Genomic DNA, 21,346 nt, shown 5'->3' on the forward strand with positions numbered 1-21,346 from the left:
CTCTGCCCTGGGGGGAAATTCCTTCCTCACTTCTCTGCCAACCCCCTAAATCAATAAGCATGTGAGCAAGACCTAGCAGCCAAACACCTGGGAAAGCATTCTCCATACTAATGCTTCTTTGTCCTTTTTGTTATTGGAACACAGTCTCTGGTTTGCTGCGCCCTCTGCATAAGGAACAGTAACACAAGGAACCATCTCAGCATGTTTGTTAACAAAGCAAAGTATTTTGTACACAGAATGGCACCTTTTAACACTAGCTAAGTGCTGGTTCCACCCAGGGCCTTCCAAGGTGGTTTGTACGCAAACTGAAACAACACCAGCCCCAGGGGAAAGGTTGATGTCAGGCCAGCTTGCAGACCAAGGTTAAGTTATTAACTTCTGGGGTGAAGCCAGCAGAGGGGACTTATGATTTGGCTTTTCTTAAGGAGGCTTACAAAGCCCCTGACTCGTGGTTTTTTTAATACTATCACTTATTCTTTCCTAGGGATGGTGCTGTAGTTCAAAAATAAAATGTCAAAAGTTGCAGACTTAACATCAAAGCTAGCCAGTGCAAACACCTACTCCCTGGCTCTTGATTGGGAAGCTCCAACAACAGGAGCTAGGCTCCTACACTGAGTGGGGGCATATTCCTGAGATGGTTCTACTGGGCTCATCTGACCAGTTCACATTAAGTAATATGCAAGGAATGCATATGACTCAATCAAACCCTCAAGGAGCAAACTGATGCATGGGCCAAAATCCCCTTTTCTTCTAGGCCCTGCTCAGCAGGCACACAATGGATGACTAATCCATGGATGAGGACAGGAGCAGGCCTGCAGCTCTGTAGTACACCCCTGCCACAAGTAAATCTGAGCCCCAGCACAGTCATTTCTATCACGCACACACCTCTTTATCCTGTCTATGCCACCAGCAGCAGAATTTTATTTGACAATTTCTAGACCGGCTGGAACAGCCATCAAAGGTACTTAGCTTAAGATGCACAGTGGTCATGGCCTATGTTTTCCCTGATTTTCAGAAATAACTTAGTCACACACCCCCAGTCCAGGTATCAGCGCCAGATGGAAGCATAAGGTGGATTCATGGAGCTAGGATTTTTTTTCTCTAAGGAAGGCTTCATTCTTACTCTTCACCCAGCTCTTTTTTTTTTTTTTTTTTTTTTTTTAAAGCTAGCCCCAACAGGATGCATTGGTTGGTTGCCCTTGGAATAAGCTATATTCATCACTGAGAGTGAGTAGGGTGAGGCAGAACAGCATTTACAAAATAGATCTGAGGAGGTGGTGCTATGGCAGCTCAAAGCAGACATCTACCTCCTCCCACAGCCCAGCTGAAAGTGCACTAAGAAAAATGGACAATGGTGGCATAACTTGCCAACTGAGGGGAAGTTTCCTCCTACCCCCAAGGCAACTAGTGGGTGGATTATGCAGGAGGATTTACATTCCCTCTAAAGCTTTGCCATTGAAAACAGAACTGTGGATGATGCTGTTTCAAAGTGTCTAACCCTTTTGAATCTTGCTTAGTTCTTGGCCTCAGTAATAGCTGGTAGCAGTATCATAAATTAATTATGCATTCTGTGTACCCCTTTTTAAATTACTGACAATTTCACCGGGCATGCCCAGCTCTAGCGTTGTAAGAAGTAGTACATGGGTGCTTCTACAGTTATATATTGCTATCGTGTCACCTCTCCCTGAAATCTTAGTCCTAACTTTTCCATGGCACCAGTCAGTTTCATTACCCTTTCTATCTCTACAATTTATGCACCTACCTCACACTGATTTCAATGGGAGATAGGTACCCACATTTCTTTGGGGCTTTGGGCCACCGTATCTAATGCTTCCCATGATGTTGATAAATTGACTGCAGTGGTGTTCTCACTCATGTTGAAGTATAATCTAGTCTAACAAGTCAAAATATTCTGATAGTTGCACAAAAGCATGTTTCATTTGAGACTCAAAGATGGCTATTGTAATGGACAGTATGGATTTATGGGAAAAGAAAAGAACTTAAAGTTAATCTTCCCTCCTCATTAGTTCCTTTTACCGTACCCAATACAGTACCTGAATCCTTTTATTCACCTACCATGAAGTGTGTGTGTGTATGTATGCCATTTCCACACCTGTTGAATTTTTGGAGCTTTCTTATATTAGTCCACCTACTTGGGCATAATTCCTCCATCCCAAAAGATGGCGACAGCCCCTTTCAGTTTTGACACAAGCCCTTCATATTTCTCAGGCTGGCTCAGTTGATGCCAAAAGCAATTCGGGAAAAATTGTCTACAAAATAGAACTCACTCCCTGCCTGAAATCAAAACTGCTAATCTGAAAACCAGGGATCTATATGACTGGTGTAGGGGACCCTGAGGAAAAAACTTTACAGGTCAGAAACATTTCCCTTTCTTTCTTCAACTTTCTGTGCCAGCCCCACATGCAGCCTCTGTAATGCCAGTATTGCCAATCCTGAATTTATACGGCAAGGCAGAATTCAACCAATGATACTTTGTAAATGTACATCAAGGGTTGCCTGCTAGAGAGAGAAAATGCACTGAGACCAGACCACGGTCCCATCCTGGGCTGTACCCAAGATGCACAGTGCTAGGGGAGACAGGTCCTTTACACCCCCAATCCTGGGACAGGCCAAGCACCAATCTGGTCCTCAACATAAGTGTGGACAGCCTTAGGATTGCTGTAATTTAACTCCTGGCTGCCAGTTCTCACAAGGAGCCAATCCAACAGCTAGGGAATGCCAGGGCATGTTAATACCCCCTTTGCCCAGCTACACTAAAAACTACTTGAAGGGGGGTTGGTGATCCTCCTTTAGCTGGTCAGCCTGCTTTATGGCTGCTTTGTGCTACTAGAGTGCATGAAGCAGCCTTAGTATGACTGAGGATATGGCCCCAAAAGGTTAATTGGGGCATCATTCTTAGTTTCCCAAGGTACATTAACAACTTGGGAAATTCACCTCATTGGTAGACCTTAAGTGAGATGGATTTTTCAGGCTCAGTGGTAAGTACCTTGCACTATAAAATAGCTCCATGGAGCAGAAAACCCATGAAGCTGCCTCTGCCAGGAGTGTATTTATTTTCAACATGAACTTGACTGGGGAACCATTAGTATGGTTCCTAGGTTGGATTAATTCTTGGTCTCCACATAATCTGTATTCCAGAGGGCAGGAGTACACAGGCTACATTTATTAACTGTACATTAATTCTTTACACCCATACATGGAGTGAAGCCCTTCACCTTCTCAGGTGCATGCTGAAATGCAGATGCTGCACTGTATACTACCGAGAGTCAAAAGAGTATACTTAAACATATCTGATATAGACTAAACAGAGCGTAGTTCAAAGAGTCCTTTTCATTATTTGTTGTAGCTACAGTAAGTAGACACAAACACTCACAGACAACAGCATCAGCAAAATTAGGGGATGCTTGGTCTATAGCTGCACAGTTTGGCATATTGTGCATTGTTCATTTCACCATAAATAACACTGCTTTTAAGTCTTGGAAAGGAAATCAGAAGTGATTTACATCACAAAAATTGGGGGTTTTCTTGACATGCCTTATGGCAAGTCACAATGATTAGTTATGGCTCCATTTTGCTCCTAGTCCCCAGGGCATTATGTTATTTAAACCACAGAAAAGCAAGGAAGCAAAATATAACCGTAATGATCGAAATTATGCCTCTCAATGTAATACAGTTAGACTACCATTGAAGTGACTTCATCCCTCTTTCACACTTATTCCAAACGTTTCAGCAGCAACAAAAACTTTTTATGAAAATCTGCTCTGTCACCTCACCTTACGTCTGGAGTAACCCCATTTACTTCAGTGGAGTTACTCTGGATTTATACTGCTGTAAATTAAGAAAAATTTAGACCCAGGAGCAGTAATTAACATGACATCGGTTTGTGGTCTAAAAGGCTCTTAACAGTACTTAGGAGTTTGGGTGATATAATTACAGGACAAAAGTTAAAGTAATTTAATTCCAAGAACTAAATTCAGCCTGGAGTTAGGAAGTCTGAAGGGAGACTGGGTGAGGAAAGTGGTCAGTGGAAGCATGTAACTAAAAGAACCAGGCAGAGGAAAAGACGGGCTAGTGAAGGAGAAATAGAGCTCAAGAACAGGTTTGCAGAGTTGGAAAATGAAGAAGGGGCTCAGCAGGTAGAAGGTGGAAAGGCAAGGAAGAAGAGAAGAGCAGCTAGTCCTATAGGAAAAGGGGAAGAGTCAATGGAGACTACACCAAATATGAGCCCCAGGAGGATACAAGATGGGTTGAAGAGGATTACAAGGGAGAATAGGAATGGAAAGAACTTGCAGCCAGAGGGAACAGGGGATAGACTGGAGAATAGCACCGTCACCAGGAAAAGGCAGGCCTATGAGATCAGGTTCTCTTTACTGAGAAGAATAGACAGGCCTGTAACCAGAGCTGATTCAGAGAATAGAAGGGTATGCGGTCTTCCAGGTGCTAAGATACGGGATGTAGACCTGAGGTTGAAAAGGATCCTAAAGGGAGCAGGAAAGAATCCCCTAATTATCCTTCATGTGTGAACAAATGATACAGCTAGATTCTCGCTGGAAAGTATTAAGGGAGACTATGCTAGGCTGGGGAAGACGCTTAAGGAAATCGAGGCTCAGGTGATCATTAGTGGGATTCTGCCTGTTCCTGAGAAGGGCAACAAAGGTGTGATAAGATGATGACTATCAACAGATGGCTTAGGCAGTGGTGCTATAAGGAGGGCTTCGGGATGTATGGCCACTGGGAGGCATTCATGGACAGCAGACAGTTCTCTCGGGATGGACTTCATCTGAGTAGGGAAGGAAATAGACTTCTAGGATGGAGGCTGGCACAACTGATTAAGAGAGCTTTAAACTAGGAATTTGGGGGAGATGGTTGGGAGATATCCAGGTTATCTCCACGCCGGATTTTAGCATTGAGAGGGAAGAAAACAAAGTAAGAAAGGATACAGCCGTGGGTAGGTAGAATGTATATAAGGAGGAAGGGCAGTGTGGATTCCAGTCTAATAGGTTATACTGGCAGTAGAATGACCGTGCCTAACAGGGTACAGAATGTGAGCCAGGCCAAACAGCAAAAATTAAGGTGTTTGTACACCAATGCGAGGAGCCTAGGTAACAAAATGGAGGAACTAGAGCTACTGGTGCAGGAAGTGAAACCAGATATTATAGGGTTAACAGAAACATGGCGGAATAGTAGCCATGACTAGAGTACAGGTATTGAAGGGTATGTGCTGTTTAGGAAAGATCGAAATAAAGGTAAAGGCGGTGGAGTAGCATTGTACATCAATGACGGGGTAGAATGTAAAGAAATAAGAAGCGATGGAATGGATAAGACAGAGTCCATCTGGGCAAAAATTACATTGGGGAAGAAAACTATTAGAGCCTCCCCTGGGATAGTGCTTGGGGTGAGCTATAGACCACCTGAATCTAATTTGGATATGGATAGAGCCCTTTTTAATGTTTTTAATAAAGTAAATACTAATGGAAACTGTGTGATCATGGGAGACTTGAACTTCCCAGATATAGACTGGAGGACGAGTGCTAGTAATAATAATAGGGCTCAGATTTTCCTAGATGTGATAGCGGATGGATTCCTTCATCAAGTAGTTGCTGAACCGACTAGAGGGGATGCCATTTTAGATTTGGTTTTGGTGAGTAGTGAGAACCTCATAGAAGAAATGGTTGTAGGGAATAATCTTGGTTCAAGTGATCATGAGCTAATTCAGTTCAAACTGAACGGAAGGATTAACACAAATAAATCTGCAACTAGGGTTTCTGATTTCAAAAGGGCTGACTTTCAAAAATTAAGGAAATTAGTTAGGGAAGTGGATTGGACTGAAGAATTTATGGATCTAAAGGCAGAGGAGGCCTGGGATTACTTTAAATCAAAGCTGCAGAAGCTATCGGAAGCTTGCATCCCAAGAAAGGGGAAGAAATTCATAGGCAGGAGTTGTAGACCAAGCTGGATGAGCAAGCATCTCAGAGAGGTGATTAAGAAAAAGCAGTAATAGGATGAAATGTAATAGTGAGAAGTGTAAGGTTATGCATTTAGAGACTAATAACAAGAATTTTCGTTATAAGCTGGGGACGCATCAATTAGAAGTAAAGGAGGAGGAGAAGGACCTTGGAGTATTGGTTGATCATAGGATGATTATGGTGAGACCTCACCTGGAATACTGTGTGCAGTTCTGGTCTCCCATGTTTAAGAAGGATGAATTCAAGCTGGAACAGGTACAGAGAAGGGCTACTAGGATGATCCGAGGAATGGAAAACTTGTCTTATGAAAGGAGACTCAAGGAGCTTGGCTTGTTTAGCCTAACTAAAAGAAGGTTGAGGGGAGATATGATTGCTCTCTATAAATATATCAGAGGGATAAATACCGGAGAGGGAGAGGAATTATTTAAGCTCAGTACCAATGTGGACACAAGAACAAATGGATATAAACTGGTCATTGGGAAGTTTAGACTTGAAATTAGATGAAGGTTTCTAACCATCAGAGTGAAGTTTTGGAATAGCCTTCCAAGGGAAGCAATGGGGGCAAAAGATCTAACTGGCTTTAAGATTAAACTCGATAAGTTTATGGAGGAGATGGTATGATGGGATAACATGGTTTTGGTAATCAAATATTCATGGTAAATAGGCCCAATGGCCTGTGATGAGATATTAGATGGGGTGGGATCTGAGTTACCCAGGAAAGAATTTTCTGTAGTATCTGGTTGGTGAATCTTGCCCATATGCTCAAGGTTTAGCTGATCGGCATATTTGGGGTCGGGAAGGAATTTTCCTCCAGGGCAGATTGGAAGAGGCCCTGGAGGTTTTCCGCCTTCCTCTGTAGCATGGGGCATAGGTCACTTGCTGGAAGATTCTCTGCTCCTTGAAGTCTTTAAACCACGATTTGAGGACTTCAATAGCTCAGAAATAGGTGAGAGGTTTTTCGCAGGAGTGGGTGGGTGAGATTCTGTGGCCTGAGTTGTGCAGGAGGTCGGACTAGATGATCATAATGGACCCTTCTGACCTTAGTATCTATGAATCTAAGTCTCTAGGGTTATGTCTACACTGCAGCTGAAGTGAGCATCCCAGCCCAGGTAGACACACTTGTGCTACCAAGGCTTGAGCTAGCGTGTCAAAAATAGCAGACTGGACATTGCGGCTCCAACGGAGACCTGGACTAGCCATCTGAGACCACACCCAGCGGGTCCAAGCAGCCACCTGAACTGCAAGGTTCACATTGCTATTTTTAGCATGTTAGCTCAGCCCCACTAGCAAGAGTCTGTCTACCTGGCCTGGGAGACTCGCTCCCAGCTGCAGGGTGGACATATCCTAAGTGGCAATCAGTGGTGTAAGCTGCTCAGAAAACGATTGTGAATTATACTTGTGTAACTAGGACTAATTTGACATTAGGTGGGCTAAGGGGAAAGCAGCCCCTGGGAGATTCCAAATTGTAGACATTCCATAGGGAGTTTGCGGAGGGTAGGTTTTATACCAAATGACAGGTCTAGGAATCAACCTCAAAGCCCTAAACAGCCACCCTCTCCCCAGCAATTCTCATTGCTGGCAGCTGTCTCAGAACTACCCACCGCCTATCTCCTTTTTAAAATGGGACTTTCCACAAGAGTGCCCTATGATAGGAAGGGTCATTATCTTTCCTCCCTGATCTTCGTAGAGCTCGTACAAGAACAATATACCTCCTCCTCCCTGACCACAAGGCAGGCTCTGGCCCCAGCCTCAGCCAACCCATTCTACTCCTAACAGGTCCAAGGAAAAGGGGGAGTGCACTGCCTTGGAGATGCTGTCTTTACATTTCTTCCCTGTGGGATGGGAAGATCAGTGCAGAGAGGGTCCCTTCCATGTGCAATTCTAAGGGGCTAATCCAGCCTGGGGTATGTTACACATGTGTAACACATGCAGGCTAGCTGGAATAAAGGTATACCAGGAACAGGAGGATGGAAGATACAGCACGGTCCATCCTCTGTTTCACACCTTGTTTTTGCTGCTGCAGAGTGTAAATTACATTTATATTGCTCATCTGCTAAAATGCCTGACTAGTGCAAGTTACACTAATTTACCCCTTCTATTTTATTTTTGATCAACTGATATCACGATCCAATTCTCATCTCATATTAGTGAAAACAGGACTAACTGCATTTCAGTCAGTGTGTCAAATGCTTGGCTGTGGTCATAAGCTACCTTTGCACTGTGCTGATCCCAAGGTCCATCCCAGCATTAGTTTGGTCCCTGATATAAATGACAACATCTTGGGCAAATTTAATGCGTCTGTCAGGAGCCTCAAGGAACTATTCTGTCAGTCCAGGATCTGGCAACCATAAGAAAGTCTGGGCCATACCCATTTCTCTCCTCCATGTCCTCACATTCAGGAGCCAGGGGTGTGTTTAATCTGCTACTCAACTTTGCACTTAAATTCCAGTGGCTGGCTAAGCTGGCTTTAGGGCATGTTTGTGCTAGCAGAGTGGCACAAAGTTGCCCCAATATACACAAGAATCAGGCCCAGTGGATGTGAGAAGAACTGATGTGAGAAGAGATGCAGACCGCCACTAATTTCTGTGTCTTCTCAGAATCTGACATCAGGAATGAAAACAAGTTATTGTATCTACCAGTGAGGCTGAACCAAAGATGCCCTTAAAGTTGTTTCCAGTCTTTATTATAGGTGGGTTTATTATTATAAATTATTTATTATAAGCAAAAGCAGGGGAAGTTTCTAATTTACTTTCCGTCTCTGCAAAGTTAAATTATTAAAAGAACCCAGTTCTTCCTAAAAACAGGAATGGTGTGTTGCCAGCATATTCCACTTCAGAGAATGATACAATTCATTGGTGGATAGTATTTATTTTAAAACACAGAGCAAATTTACTTGATGCAACCCCACAGATGAAAAGAGAGGTGTGCCAATGTTTATGTTAGTACAGAATTTGGCTCATGCTATCTGTAAAACACTTGGGAATCTTTTTGGAAAGGTGCTACGAAAGTAAATACAAGATATTACAGTATTATGATATTGCTATTTTCTTTTTCAAAACACTGTAGAAAACAATTATATTATCCTCTCTTCAGAATTACATTGGACAAAATAACATCTGGAAATGTGTTGTGCTGCACCATAAGTTCATTTAGACCCTGTCATGAGACAACTGTTCAACCATATTGCTGATGGAGCTAGACAGCTTATTGAATAAACTTAGTGTGACACAAAAAGTCAAGACAAACACTGAAACTAAGAGTCAATATTTATTTGATTAATAACTTACAAAAATTTCACAGATTTAATTTATGTAAGGAGAGCTAATTTATTAAACATTTTACAGATTTTTGTTCACCATGTAATACATCAAGATCCTGACAGTAGTAAAATGATACTTGGCACAGTTATAAATAAAATACAAAACAATGTATCCATAAGCTTAAAATGTAATGATGCTGTTTTATGCATATTAATTTTCAAAAAGAAAATCTGGTGGACACCAAAGAACACAGAAACCTGCAAAGAAACAGCACATGTTTAGGGCTGAGACAAAATTTCCATTTACTCAACCTAGATGAGATAAAGCTGATCTGATTTCAGTCTGGATCAGCTTCATGAAGTTTTGGAAGTGATGTAGTTTTGCTGTAATACGCAAATTGTAAGTTTAATAGTTTACTTGACAGAAAAAGGCTGCAAAGATGGCTTTTCCCATTCTGATGGTTTCAGGTCATAGGTCTCAGTATTCCTCAAGATAATTAACTCTTTGTATTAGAATTATTTATATGCCCTAAATCCAGGACATTTGTAAGTTGATTCTAAACCTATTATATTTTCTATTAGCCAAACTGTGAATGAAGCATAATGAAGCATAACTCCCACTAGGGAGCTATGCTCAATTAAAAACTGCAAAATTAACCTCATATTACCACCAAAGTCCACCCTTGTTTTGCAAACATTCTGGTACACAGACTTTGTTAGTTAATTGGACAACTAAAATAATAATGTACTTTAAACATCAGATGACTGGTGCTATGAAAGGTATTTACTAAACACTGTCAATTGATTGAAGTTCTTTATGTCAGCCAACCCCAAATAGAAACGGGAAAAAAGTTTTTCCTGGAGGTGCAGAACATTACCTTTGATTATAAAATAAGTAATGAAATTTTGAAGGCTTATTCCTGCTTTTTTTCCCATTTAGAAATTAAAAAGATGAATAATGGTGTCATTTGTTTTTGTTCATGTTAACAGAATAATTGTTATAATTCTAAATTCTGACAAAATGGCACAAACCTCTTGCCACCCTGTAACCAACTCCTCCCAAATATTGTATAAAAGATAATGTTGATTTTTCCCCCAGCATTAAATGTTCAAGTACACTAACGTTACGTTTCTGTAAATCTTGATATCTGGTACTTGCAAACTATGCGAGTGTCTTGTGTTCAAAGAAACAGATAAAGAAAAAAATGTCTACTTGCAAATACTGAACATCACCTATTTACAGTTTCACTGCTCCTCTTACTAAGGCAAGGGGCTGGAATACCACTAGATTGCTTTTATACTTGTAATCTGCATATTACAGAGAATGCTAATTTTGCCAAGCATCAAACATGCAGTGAATTTGCAGGGTATAACGCCTATTAACAGCAATACTGAACATCACTAAAAGCTCATTAGATATCTTCCTACACTTTTTGGTTGATAAAATGAAATGAGCAACCTTAAATATACTAACACGCACTCACAAAGAGAAAACTATTTGATAAATTATTTATATACAGATACACATTCTTTACAGTGGTCTCATCAACTACTTTCAGGTCCCCTCTGAAAACTCCCTTCACAGATTTCTCGAACCACTAGGTTGCTACAGCACTTAAAAGAGAACTAATCCAAGTCTCAGTCTCTCTGTAAACAATAGTTAAGGAAACAGTGAATAATTCACCATGAGTATAGGAAAACGCTATAACAGAAAATCAGTGCATCACATTCAAAAACAAAAAGCCCATTTGGAATGAGATTTCAGATCATTCCTTACCTTTCAAACATATTTGCAGTGTGAGAACTTAACAGAAAAAAATCTCAAGGGTGATTTCGACTTGCTGACATACCATCTTCTTCAGAATGTCCTATTAGATTTTTCCATTCATATGTGCTATTAACAGAGATCACACTTTACTTAAGCTTGGATTCAATCATTTTATATGCAAAGAAAATGAGTGTTTTAGTCAGTTTTCACAATTTGTTTTGCAATCACATGGAATTTAAAACGGTTATAAACCTTTCTTTTCCATTACTAAGATTTTGCATTCACATCTTTGGTACCCCTATACAACTTCTCTTCAAACCTTTCCAGTCACTATGCAATATATTATACTGGATCACTCTTAGTATTAAATGGCTTATATCATTTGTTCAAAGATATCAAATTAAATTCTGTTTTATTTTTTGCTGAATATCATATAGTATATATTGTGGTCTATTTTTAAAAGGTATATCATGCACTTAAGCAGGGCTTTAACTTCGACAGAAGAGCTTTACTTACTTGTGCAACTGTTTATTTTCAGACTATACAACCTCGAAACAAGGTTATTACAAGTATTTCACTGTACCGGAAACAGATGGCCATAACTGCTGATAGCCATAAAATATAGGTAACACACTTATTTGTGAACATTATATTATCCTCATGTGCCCTGCTTCCGAAGCTTAACACATTACAGTGGATCCCCAATAAAACCACATGATTTTAATCACAGTATTGAAATGCACATTTTCCCATGTACATAATACTACAGAAAATCAATATAAAATCACATTACAGGAACTTAAATGCAGCAATCTTAATGAAGTCTGACTGCATTGTGAAATTTAGTTTTAGACTCCAGATTCTTGCTCCAGTGGAATTATTCAAATTGGGAAATTAATATTTCTGTTCAGCACAACATGACTAGGTATGTCAATACTTTAATAATCTCATGCTCCTTTGTAAAAGGTGTTAAATAAAAAATCCAACAACAAATGCAGTGAATATGTTGTTGTGAATAATTCTCATGTTAAGAATGGTTAAAATCCCTTTTTGATCTTCCTCCTCTTCCTTATCAGGGTTGGCAGTTTATTCTGTCCATTTTTACCTTTGTTAATAAAACTCTGATAAAGAGAAGGTATCGTAAGATTCATCATTAGCCCTACACATAGCATGCTACAGTTCAAAGGATGTGGATTCGAGAGAGAGAAATTTTCAGGCACCACTCAGATATCGTAGGCTCACAGGACGAAGGTGGTGCTACACTAGCTGGTAGCCTGCTCCTGAAGTTTGGTCATATTCTATTGTATACTGCCTTGTCCAGTCCACAATAACAGGACGAAAAAGACCACAGCATCTGAATTCAAAGAAGTCTATAATATTCCTTATACATCCATGGCTTAAAAAAAACAAACAAGACGACATATGTTAGTAAGTAACATCACAATTCACTTAGCATAGTGCAAGTTTGTCTACCTCCAAATTTACCATGTCTGCTTGCTCTCCAAAAAGTTCCCCAAATGTAGAAAACCCAAAGTGGACGCTGAATCTCTGAGAGCACAACTGACTCTTTAACCTTAAATCAGCCATTCCCCAAGTATGCCAGGGTTATACAACAATGACTGGACATCATCCTATCTTAAAGTTAAGAAAAAATGAGAGGGAAATAAAGACTTACTAGAATATATTTGATAGACAAAGCAAACAATAGCAACAACAGAACATTAAATAAAAAGAATTGCAGCATTATCCTGCCTTTAATCTCAGATAATCCTATTTTATTTTTTCCATTTTATAATATGTGAATATTACAACTTCTAAGCATAGACTGTAAAATTACATGAACTCAAAAATAACAAAACTGAATCAGCTCAAGAGAAATTCCTGAACCAGGAACCAATCTCTACCCCACCACAGGCAATAAATAGTTTGAACCAATAAAACAGGCATTACAATGCATCCTGAAGGTCATGCTCTGTTGAACCAACAGGAAAGCAAAGTTCAGAGATCAGTGCCATCCACTAAGACCACAAATAACATTGAAATTTAGGGAAATATGAGAACAAGAGCTTCCAAAGTACAGAGTATGAAGAAGCTAAGACACAAACTATCTAGAGATTTATAGACAAAAATCAACACCTTGAACTACACCCATTGATGAACTGGAAGCCAAGGTAATCTGCAGTGCACAGGTGTAATATATTCCATGCCACAAACATTGCTAACTGTTTAGCGGCCACATTTTACGCTAGCTGAAGTTTCAGAGTAGTCTTGAAAGCTAGTCCCACACAGAGTGTATTGGAACCATTCTGGAAGTGGCAGAATGGTTCCATTCTGGAAGTGGCAAAGGCATGGATAACTTCGTAAGTCCCCTATCCAAAAGGAATCGTTGCATCATTAAGAAGTGCCAGACATGAATATGAAGTGATTGTCCTCCCAGGATCACCTTCAATTTAATTAATACTGGTCTTCAGATTATGTGGTGGTTCATAGGCTACAGATCAAAGATCAGTGTGAACCCCTGAACACTACAAAATATAGAGTATACACATCTCTGTGGACCTAGACAAGAGTGATAGCTTCCAAGTCCAACAGCTGTTACATCATAGAGCTTATTGTCAATTTCTTAAAGTTTTACAGTCTCTAATATGTAAAAAAATCTCAGGAAGGAAATTGATTTTTCATCGGAAAGTTTCTTTTTGCTTGTAATTACACTGAAGATGAGTAGGCCTTGATTTTCTGGAAATTAAAACTTAGGTAACAGGATGTAGACTAGAAAGATCAGAAGTAACAACGAGAATATCTGAATTCCTGAAAGGACATTGAGTAAACAAACCGTGGTTGACACCTTTGCTCCATCTTGTAGGCAGTGCTTATTTAGTCAGTTCAAACACTTGTTTCATCATTTTAAGAAGCACATCCTCTAAAAGCTCCTAAGCTGATAGAAATGGCTACAGGATGTGGAATTTGAAATCATGAGGAAAGCAATACATTGCATCTGCTCTGGGCACAGCCTTGTGTTCCCCAGACAAAGAGAAATCTGATTGCGGCTGTGCTGCATCTCTAGAAAGGTCATGACCACAAGAAGTCATGTTACTAGTCTCACTTGCTAATTTCGTCTGCATGGTGGGACTTGAGAAGAAATGTTGAAGGCAAGTCCTTTTACTAGCACAAAAACAAACTTAGTGAAATAGCAGCATCCCCTACAAGGAAGGTGCTTTCTATTTTTTTTTACCAAGAGAAAGACTATTACCCTCCTGGGAGCAAAAATTATTTTATGTTAAATCATCAATGGCTGGATTCATTTAGAAATATTAATAGTAATTATAAGTCACTTTCCATAATCAGATACATTAGCTTATGGTAAAAATAGCTGTTCAAATTCAGCTTTTAAAAACTGAAATTTTGGGATCCTATCAGCATATGGAAGACAGTTTTCAGCATTCAGTTGTGAAGTTCATTTGTGGTTTGGCTATCCATATGAGAAATAGCGTTTTACACATTTTTATAAACTTACTTGAATGGGCTTTCAATAGATGTTGTTGTGACTTTAAAGTGCTTGTATCGTCTTGCATTCATCCTTTCATTGGTAGTGATACCTAAACAAGATATCTAGAAAAGATGGGAGATACGCAAACAAACACTTAGAATTTCCAAAATTAAAGGCAAACCAGGAGAGAGAAAGGCTGGAAAAAAAACTCCACAGGGCTGTTTAGTGTGGGACCACACACAATGCAAGCTGCATCACTCTGCCTGTACATTTCAACCACCTGTGTTATTCGAGTCTTTCTTGAGTGAACAGAACCAGCTGTGTCAAATTGTGTAGTAGTTTTCATTTTTAATAAATCTTGATATCCAGAAGAAAAATCCCTAATAATCTATATTGGAGATAATAAATAAGATAAGCAATTATTTTTATTATAGTAGATATTTAGGAATTATCTTAAACAATTTTGAAACAACTTTTCTTCCTTCTTGGCGCTGATATTTAAAGTAACTGTGAGATATTTTTGTAATTTTTTCCCCTAAAAGAAATAATAAATTGGGCTGAAAACACCTTCTGCATGGGTCACTTGGCTCAAGCAGTGTTAACAGTTTTCAGCAACTACTCCACCATTTTGTCTTAAAAAGGGGGAGTCTGAAGAAGTCTTCCATTATGCAAGGCCTGGATTTACTGTAGTGTATTGCATGTGCAACACTGGAAACAAAAGTAGTAGAACTCCCTTAACAATTAGGAGCACTATCATAAGCTAAAACGTTAGAATTCTTAGTGTCATATGGTAACTCAGCCCCATGTTATGGGATCAACAAGTCAGGTCTGAGAATCCTGAGCATTCAGGAAATTACACTCAGGTTTACTTGCCTTTTCTGGATATACTGAAGTTTTGTCCCTTTAACAGACAGGTATCTAAAGAAAGAGGACATGATTTAAAAAAAATGAAAGCCTAAAGTTAGGCACCTATGGCCAAGTTCTCCAGGAAGAGGCCTGATTTTCAAAAATGAATGAGAACTCCTGAGTACTCATATTCTCTTTTAAAAAATCAAGCCACTTATTTAGGAGTTTAACTTTAGGAAACCATTTTTGAAAATCTTGGCTAGGTCTTTTAATCTTCTCCAGGGAATAAGGAAGCTGTTTGGAAGACAGGACAGAGAGTGGTAAAAAATGATAGGAGAGTGATCCCATCAGAATGGTCAGCCAAGGGATCAGTCAACTTTACTTTCAAGCCATCAAAGAGGAATCAAGAGACGGGCTGTGGAGTTAAAAAAGCAGAGAACAAAGCTCCTAAGAAAGGCCAAGTTAGGATCTCTTAGAACAGATTTTGGCAAGTTCTTTTAAGTTACCTTTTATCTTCCTTCACACAATCGTAAAAATAATTATTTGGACACATTTAATAATGAAGTTATTGCACGTTTCATTTTTCATATTTCCTACACTGCATGTTTTCTGCCTTGTAAATAGTATTAAATACTACAATTATAATAACTTTGTCTTCATCACATTTAAGGGTGTAAAGCATTTCATGAGGCACCGTGAGAAAAGTGTTCTTCCAGGTTCCATAGAATTTGAAGAAATATCTACCAACATATCCCATTCTAAAGTAATTTATGTATGGAGTTTAATGGATCCTGGGATTATTGGGGATTGGAAGGCACATTGGAAAGTTGTATGTTCACATTGCTTTAGTACTCTGGTACTTTATATTGGTTTGGAAGCCACACTGAATAGATATGGTCACCCTGGCTCATTTATCTTGGGCAGGAAATCCCACTGGAAGGTAGTGTGGTGGCCCTGGTTCACAAGTATAAACTTGGAATCTATATTCGTGGTTGCTCTAAATCATCGTTACAGGAGAGAAGGAAAAAGCTGAGATGCCTGATAGTTTACTTCAAAGTTTGGAGTGTGGATCTTATTTCTGATATAACGGGAAACACTGAAGTGGTAACTAAGCCCTTGTGAAGAGACTTGTGATAAGACTTTGTTCTTTACTGTTAGAATAGATAAGGAAAATACAGCTAATGTGATGTATTTGAATATTATTTTCCTGTCTAAACCTGTAGTTGATAATTCCATTAACTATAAACACTTGGCCTATGATTTTGTTAGGATATTTTAATAAACTTTCCTCCTTTGGCTTTTGTACTGACAGATTGTGCAAAACACACAATGGTCTCATTAGATGGGCAGACATGGGAACATTTGAAATACAGATCCCAGCCCCCACAGAACATATTGAACTGTTTGGCTCATTCCAAGACTACTCAGACAGATTGTTCATCCATGCTACTGTTTTGGGTATTGGTTAGAGTTTCAGTCTGTGTTACAAGAGTGCTGGTCAGACATGGTAATGAGGTATCTGGGAAGGAAGACTGACAATTACATTCAAAGGAAAAGCTAAATGTCTGATCACAAGAGATCTTTAGTGTGAGAAAATTCAAAGAATCTAATTCTATTTCTAGAATTACATATTATGTGAACATATTCATTGATTTCAGTGGGATACGTGAATACTCAGTGATTCTTAGTGAGGAAAACGCACAAAATGCATGAAAATTGTTTCAGTATAGTGCATCTTTTACTCCTGACAGAATTCTGCACCTCTCTAGGGGCAGAGAATTTATATGGTCCGCATATTTCTGTGCCCCCCCCGGGCACAGAAAAATGCAAAAGAAATCTGCAGGGGGACATACACCTCTTCCCTGGCAACGCGTGTGTTCCAGTGTGCCTGTAGCAGACTCAGACATGCAAATCACTGGGGAGGGAAAGAGGTGCCTGTGTGGGAGACGTTGATCACCATCAGTGGGTGGGGCTAGGCGTGTGTGCCTGCCAACGAGTGAGAGAAACTCTGTCCCTCTCACTTGCTACTAAGGCTCACCTGGCGTGGAGGGGTAGGGCTTTTTATTATGCATGAGGTAGACTGTCCTGGAGGCAGAAATGTAGCAGCCTGCCTGCACAGTAATATTGTTAACATTCCTATTGTTAGTTAACTGTTCCCATTCTCAGACAATTCCCCCAGGAGCATAAAACCTCTAAAAGTTTTAAGGCCACTACATTGCCAGAGTGACAGTAAGGGAATCAGCTAGGAAGATCTATGTGTTTTTTCCTGTGCCAAAGTGGCACAATGGAGTTAGTTAGATTACAGCTCAGAATTTATTTTACTTATCGATAAAAAAAAAAAAAAAGACTGAGGGAAAATAAAATATTTACCAAGCAGTCAATACAATGTCAGGACAATCAGAACCAAGCACTTCCCAAAGTACCCAGCCAGGTCCAGGACAATGATTAGCAAAGCTAAATGACTTTCATGTGTGAAAGTCTGAGCAATTTAAAATGACATTCTACTTTTTCTTCCCCCCCCCCGTTTGGTGTTCTGTAATGTAATTTAAATGATAATCCAGGATTATAACTGGAATGCAGGGTATCAGTTACCAAGTGTTTGTAACTTATCTTTCATGTGTTCAGGTAATGTTGAATAGTTATTGTGACTTTTTTCTGTATTGTAGTTTAAATAAATTACCAAAACAATTGAAACTGGTCTGATTATATTGCATTATTTTGACAAATAAATATGGAGAATTTTGCAGGATTATTAATTTTTTTGGCGCAGAATCCCTTCAGGAGTACTCTTTTCCCAATGGAACAGCTGCATAGCTCTTTCCTTGTCTAGATGTCTGTTCAACCCTCCCATTATCATTTTTGAGAGCTTTAAGAATGGATTTATAACTGCCACCATCCTTTCCACAAACTATACCAAAATATACGTAAATAACCTATTGACTTTGAAAAACTAATATAGTTCTTGGTATAAGAAATATTACCTGCATAATATCAACTTTGATGTTTTGTATTGTACTTTACAGAGATGTATACATAGACTTTTTTGGAAGAGTAAAGTTAGGTTTACAAAACTGGATCTCATCTGTAACTACTCTGATCTACAGCAAATACACACAATTTATTTCTTTATTATATGCATTTGTAGTTCTATTACTTTTATTTTATGTAACCAGCCAAGAGCCTGAACTAATTTTGCATTGAGCTAACAATATGTAGACCCAACTTACTATTTTTAGACTATATATGTACTAGGAAAATCACCACTGCTGACAATAGTTAACAACAATGGGTCCCCTCAACTGGTGCTGGAAACTGTTTAACTATTAGTGTAGATTCCATTGAAAAGGTTTTGTCCAGTTAGTTATACAATGCATAACTGAGACCAGACTTACACAACTTGTATGCACTCACAGTACTGAACTGTTTTAATCATGTTTCACTCCTGCCTTCTGCAATGGTGTTAAATATTTTTGTCCCATTACACAAGCAATTAAACAGTTTGCAAACACGAGTTGAAAAAGAGACAGTGAAGACCTACTACTGACAACCACTGTCAGCAATGGGCTAGTTTTCCAATGTAGACAAACCTATAGTCTAGGGGTAGGCAACACATACTCTGCTGCAAGCTAAATGCAACTTCTGTGGCAAAGCCATTCATATCTGTGTGCTCCAGTAGGAGAAACTGGAAATTCTGTGGCAGTTTCTGCTAAACTAAGGATGAATGTTTTTACTAAATTAAGATGAAATTGAATAATACAAGTAGTACAGTATTGCATCTATAATTTATTTTGATATCAAATTAAATTTATTTTATTCCTCTATATTTTCCCTGTGCCACAGGGTTTTTTTAGGGCTGTCAATTAATCACATGATTAACTAAAAAAACCTAATTGTGATTAAAAAAAATTAATCACACTGTTAAACAGAATACCAACTGAAATTTATTAAATATTTTTGGATGCTTTTCTACAGTTTCAAATATATTGATTTCTATTGCAACACAGAATGCAAAGTGTACAGTGCTCACTTTATATTATTATTTTTATTACAAATATTTGCATTGTAAAAGTGATAAACAAAAGAAACTGTATTTTTCAATTCACCTCATATAAGGACTATCGTGTAATCTCTTTACCGGGAAACTGTAATTTACAAATGTAGAAATTTTTTGCTATATAACTGCACTCAAAAACAAAACAATGTAAAACTTTAGAGCCTACAAATCCACTCTGTCCTACTTCTTGTCAAGCCAATCGCTAAGACAAAAGTTTGTTTATATTTATGGGAGATACTGCTGCCAGCTTCTTATTTACAATGTCACCTGAAAGTGAGAACAGGTGTTTGGATGGCACTTTTGTAGCCCGAGTTGCAAGGTATTTACATGCCAGATACACAAAACATTCGTATAACCCTTCATGCTTTGGCCACCATTCCATGCTGATGATGCTCATTAAAAATTAATGTGTTTGTTAAATTTGTGACTGAACTCCTTGGGGGAGAATTGTATGTCTGCTGCTATGTTTTACCCGCATTCTGCCATGTATTTCATGTTATAGCAGTCTCGGATGATGACCCAGCACATGTTCATTTTAAGAATAATTTCACAGCAGATCTGACAAAATGCAAAGAAGGTACCAATGTGAGATTTCTAAAAATAGCTACAGCACTCGACCCAAGTTTTAAGATTCTGAAGTGCCTTCCAAAATCTGAGAGGGACGAGGTGTGGAGCACACTTTAAGAAATCTTAAAAGAGCAACACTCTGATACGGAAACTACAGAACCTGAAACGCCAAAAAAGAAAATCAACTTTCTGCTGGTGGCATCTGACTCAGATGATGAAAATGAACATGCTTCAGTCTGCTCTGCTTTGGATCTTTATCAAGAAGAACCCATCATCAGCATGGATGCAAATCCTCTGGAATGGTGGTTGAAACATGAAGGAACATATGAATCTTTAGCACTTCTTGCACGTAAATATCTTGCAACGCCGGCTACAACAGTGCCATGCGAATGCCTGTTCTCACTTTCAGGTGACATTGTGAACAAGAAGCCAGTAGCATTATCTCCTGAAAATTGTAACCAAACTTGTTTGTCTGAGCGATTGGCTGAATAAGAAGTAGGACTGAGTGGACTTGTAGGCTCTAAAATTTTACATTTTTTTATTTTTGAATGAAGGGGTTTTTTTTGCACATAATTCTACATTTGTAAGTTCAACTTTCATGATAAAGAGATTGTACTACAGTACTTGTATTAGGTGAATTTATTTTGTTTTTTACAGTGCAAATATTTGTTTTAAAAATAAATATAAAGTGAGCACTGTACACTTTGTATTCTGTGTTGTATTTGAAATCAATATATTTGAAAATGTAGAAAACATACAAAAATATTTAAATAAGTGGTATTCTATTATTGTTTAACAACGCAATTAATTTTTTTAATCGCTTGACAGTCCTAGTTTTTTTTTATGACAAGGAACTACATGGAAAATGTTGTAAGAGGAAAAAGCTGGAAGTTTGGTAAGTTGGGGACCTCAGCACCTGGGAGGACCCCGGTGGGAGTCAATTTAGCTGGAAGCTTCTGCTAAAATCATTAACAATGAACAGTTACTGTTGACATATAAACCATTGCACTGAATTTTTGAAACAAGACTATGCAGATGCAAATTAGATACCTTTTAGAGCATGCCAGCAGGGTCTACCTGGGGCAATTAGACCACAACATGTTAGAGTGCTTTATAAATCACACCCCTCTAGAGAGCTGTGCCGTGCCATGTAGACAAGCCAAGCAGTCTCAAGTTCCTGATGACTGCTCCACTAAAAGCTAGGAGCGTCATGAAGGTGATAAGTGAAAGAGTATCAGCATTTAAATCTCTTTGAGTGCCATTTAGAAGCACTAATAATTTGCAACAGGCTTTACCATGTAATATGAAATAAGGGTACAGTTTTCAAAAGCACTTAAGTGACTGAAGAGCCTAAGTCCCATTTTGAAAAGTGACTTAG

The 21,346-nt window shown here is 38.9% G+C and overlaps 1 protein-coding gene across 3 annotated transcripts in view; it reads right to left on the bottom strand.

Moving 5' to 3' along the window:
- Positions 1 to 9,266: 9,266 nt before the first annotated feature.
- ZDHHC17 (zDHHC palmitoyltransferase 17) overlaps positions 9,267 to 21,346 on the bottom strand; it is a 128,662-nt gene continuing 116,582 nt past the window's right edge. For 2 of the 3 annotated variants that reach the window (XM_073327711.1, XM_073327710.1), the window contains 2 exons: positions 14,529 to 14,623; positions 9,267 to 12,410 (listed from right to left, as the gene is read on the bottom strand). In XM_073327711.1, the coding sequence (XP_073183812.1) occupies positions 12,272 to 12,410; positions 14,529 to 14,623 (234 nt within the window). In that variant the 3' untranslated portion in view covers positions 9,267 to 12,271. The remainder of the gene's footprint in view (positions 12,411 to 14,528; positions 14,624 to 21,346) is intronic. The other variant, XM_073327709.1, reaches the window with a different exon arrangement.

The sequence above is a fragment of the Lepidochelys kempii genome, chromosome 1, assembly GCF_965140265.1.
Source record: "Lepidochelys kempii isolate rLepKem1 chromosome 1, rLepKem1.hap2, whole genome shotgun sequence".
Lineage (NCBI taxonomy): Eukaryota > Metazoa > Chordata > Testudines > Cheloniidae > Lepidochelys > Lepidochelys kempii.